The sequence below is a fragment of the Laetiporus sulphureus genome, assembly GCF_001632365.1.
Source record: "Laetiporus sulphureus 93-53 unplaced genomic scaffold LAESUscaffold_76, whole genome shotgun sequence".
Lineage (NCBI taxonomy): Eukaryota > Fungi > Basidiomycota > Agaricomycetes > Polyporales > Laetiporaceae > Laetiporus > Laetiporus sulphureus.
The window spans coordinates 125,737-126,816 of NW_024468585.1; the positions used below are offsets into that span (position 1 = coordinate 125,737).

The 1,080-nt window shown below is 58.7% G+C and overlaps 1 protein-coding gene across 1 annotated transcript; it reads left to right on the forward strand.

The window, feature by feature from the left end:
- LAESUDRAFT_533045 (uncharacterized protein) lies at window positions 1-776 on the forward strand. The gene has a single exon (XM_040902843.1). It carries the CDS (start codon window positions 72-74, stop codon window positions 585-587), a length of 516 nt encoding a protein of 171 aa, XP_040758422.1. The 5' UTR covers window positions 1-71; the 3' UTR covers window positions 588-776.
- Window positions 777-1,080: the final 304 nt, after the last annotated feature.

Below are 1,080 nucleotides of genomic sequence, written 5' to 3' on the forward strand. Positions count from 1 at the left end.
GGCTTGCTGCTCTCCGGGCTACCAGGAGCTCCCACAACATCTGGCGTGTAATCGTCTGGACCATCCTCTCCATGTTCACGCGGATAGCCTGCATCGCCAGGGTAGCCTCCAGGGTAGCCAGGATAGCCGCCGGGCTGACCGGGGTTTCCATGGGGATAGCCAGGGTATGGCTTACTGCTCTCCGGGCTGCCAGGAGCTCCCACAACGTCCGGGATGGAATCGTTTGGGCCATCCTCTCCATGTTCACGTGGATAACCTGCATAGCCAGGGTAGCCTCCGGGGTAGTCAGGATATCCGCCGGGCTGACCGGGGTTTCCTTCGGGATAACCAGGGTATGGCTTGCTGCTCTCCGGGCTGCCAGGAGCGCCCACAACGTCCGGCGTGGAATCGTTTGGACCATCCTCTCCATGTTCACGTGGATAGCCTGCATAGCCAGAGTAGCCTCCGGGGTAGCCAGGATAACCGCCGGACTGATCGGGGTTTCCATGGGGGTAGCCAGGGTATGGCTTGCTGCTCTCCGGGCTGCCAGGAGCTCCTACAACATCTGGCGTGGAAACGTCTGGACCATCCTCTCCATGTTCGCGTGAATAACCTGCATAGCTAGGGTAGCCTTCGCTCGGGTTCGACAATGGCTCTCCTGCGATCGTGACAGTGGTTGATTCAGCGCTCGTGGTGGTAAGGACCGTAGGGTCTACTGGAGCTTACGCGCAATAGGGTTAGCGGCAAGCAATCGTCAGGCTGGCATTTGCTCACCAGCATGTGCGCAGGGGAAGACCTGGGTTGCGATAAGCAGCCCAGCCAGAAGTTTTGCAGTAGACGAAGACATAGTGGCCGTACGTTCGCGAGATGTCAATAAAGGTCTGATGTGTGCGGTGCATATATATGAGTTACTCTAGGCGGAGCGTCATCTATCCGCCGTCGGTACAAGCAAAACGTACCGCGAGGAAAGGGGGACGGGAGTGATGTCATTGCTCCATACTGAGCACGCGCGGTCCTCTTGCATTCTTGTGGTCTCTCGCCCTGCACGGACATTGCGGAGCTGCTCGTCCATTTCGAGACGTTCCGAGCACCGGTGCGTCC